At 49.0% G+C, this 1,743-nt stretch overlaps 1 protein-coding gene across 1 annotated transcript; it reads left to right on the top strand.

Annotated features, from left to right (window-relative positions):
* Positions 1-153: 153 nt before the first annotated feature.
* Positions 154-1,288, top strand: LOC117060007 (malignant T-cell-amplified sequence 1-A-like). Its single transcript, XM_033172037.1, has 2 exons — positions 154-166; positions 636-1,288. The coding sequence occupies exons 1-2, from the start codon at positions 156-158 to the stop codon at positions 1,168-1,170; spliced, it is 546 nt and encodes a 181-aa protein (XP_033027928.1). The 5' UTR covers positions 154-155; the 3' UTR covers positions 1,171-1,288.
* The last annotated feature ends 455 nt before the right edge of the window (positions 1,289-1,743 follow it).

The raw sequence follows: 1,743 nt of genomic DNA, 5'->3' as shown, positions 1-1,743 counted from the left end.
CTGGCGCTGGAGATAAAGGAAAAGAGCCGCGAGAGGCCTCGTGCTTGCGTGGGCTCGAGAGGGGGAGCAGGGCCTGCGTGGGAGCTGCTGCTGCCGCCGCTGCCAGTCGCCGGCCTGCCGGGCCCTCGGTTCTTAGTGCTCCCGCGGGAACCAAGATGTTCAAAAAGTGAGTAAGGGGCGGGCAGGAAACGTGGGCAGGATTCTGACCCCCGCCCGAACGCCTCACAGCCTGGGCCTTCCTGGCTGTTGGCAGTGGGATCCTGCCGGGCATGTTTGTTCAGAATTGAGGCCCTCCCTCATCGTTCTCCTCAAAGAAAATGTGCCTAGGGTTTCATGTCTTCTTTATTTTTATTTTTACTGCTGATGACCTTAAATAAGGCATACTCAGGAGTACGACCTGCCAGAATCAAATCATAGAATCATAGAGTTGGAAGAGACCAAGGGCCATCCAGTCCAACCCCCTGCCAAGCAGGAACTCAGGGAACTTGAGAAGACTCAAGTTGCTTAGAACCACCGACTCTGCATTCGCACCCTCGGGTGTGACTTCATGTTTTATGTACTGTGTTTTTTATTGCCCGGAGCAGTATGTGTGTGCATTGGGAAGTCTCCTCTGAAAATCTTGTTCCCTTTGGCAGATTTGATGAAAAGGAGAATGTGTCTAACTGCATCCAACTGAAAACGTCTGTTATTAAAGGCATTAAGAACCAGCTGATAGACCAGTTTCCTGGGATCGAACTATGGATAAACCAAATTATGCCAAAGAGAGACCCTGTGAAGATAGTACGTTGTCATGAACATATAGAAATCCTCACAGTAAATGGAGAATTGTTGTTCTTCAGGCAAAGGGAAGGACCATTTTATCCCACACTCAGATTACTTCATAAATATCCATTCATTCTACCACATCAACAAGTTGATAATGGAGCCATTAAATTTGTACTTAGTGGAGCAAATATCATGTGCCCTGGTCTGACGTCTCCAGGAGCTAAACTTTATCCTGCTGCTGCTGATACAATCGTGGCAATAATGGCCGAAGGAAAGCAACATGCCCTGTGTGTTGGAGTCATGAAGATGTCGGCAGAGGATATTGAGAAGGTCAACAAAGGAATTGGCATTGAGAATATCCACTATTTAAATGATGGTCTCTGGCATATGAAGACGTATAAGTGAAGCAGCAGGAAGAATCATTCCCTGTCAGCTTGGCCTATTTTTAATTCTTCTGTTTAAAATATGTGGCTAAATGTAAACTTTGTTTTGTGGTGATGCTAAATAAATCAAGTGAATGCTGGGGGGGATGGGACTGGTTTGGCGTTGGGACAATCTGGGGGGAGTGGCCATGTCCACGTGCCCTGGGGGAGCCAGGGCCGAAGGCACACCCCCAGACGATCCCTGTGGGGGTCACTATTTGATGTAAGTCTTAGGGACCCCCACCTGGATTGACCATGCGTCATTCCGGAGGGTGAGCTGGAAGTATTTTGATTGCCCCTTGCCCAAGCCAAACCTCTTCCATCCATATTCAATAAGGTTGTGGCTGTTTTGACCCAAAAAAAACAGCCTCATTGGTTTCTTATTTGCATGGGTTGGGGTATGGGGAACCTGAAGCCTCGTCCTGCAAGGAAATCCTCTTCATTGTCTGTTTTCAGCTGAGTCCTCCAGCATCATGTCAACATGCCCCCAAACCAGGGCTGTAGCTAGGGGGTAGTGAGGTGGGCCCCCGCCAGGGACGCAGGCGATGGGGGCCAT

This window comes from Lacerta agilis, chromosome 1 (genome assembly GCF_009819535.1).
Source record: "Lacerta agilis isolate rLacAgi1 chromosome 1, rLacAgi1.pri, whole genome shotgun sequence".
In the NCBI taxonomy this organism is placed as follows: domain Eukaryota; kingdom Metazoa; phylum Chordata; class Lepidosauria; order Squamata; family Lacertidae; genus Lacerta; species Lacerta agilis.
This window is presented reverse-complemented; position numbering and strand designations above follow the sequence as displayed.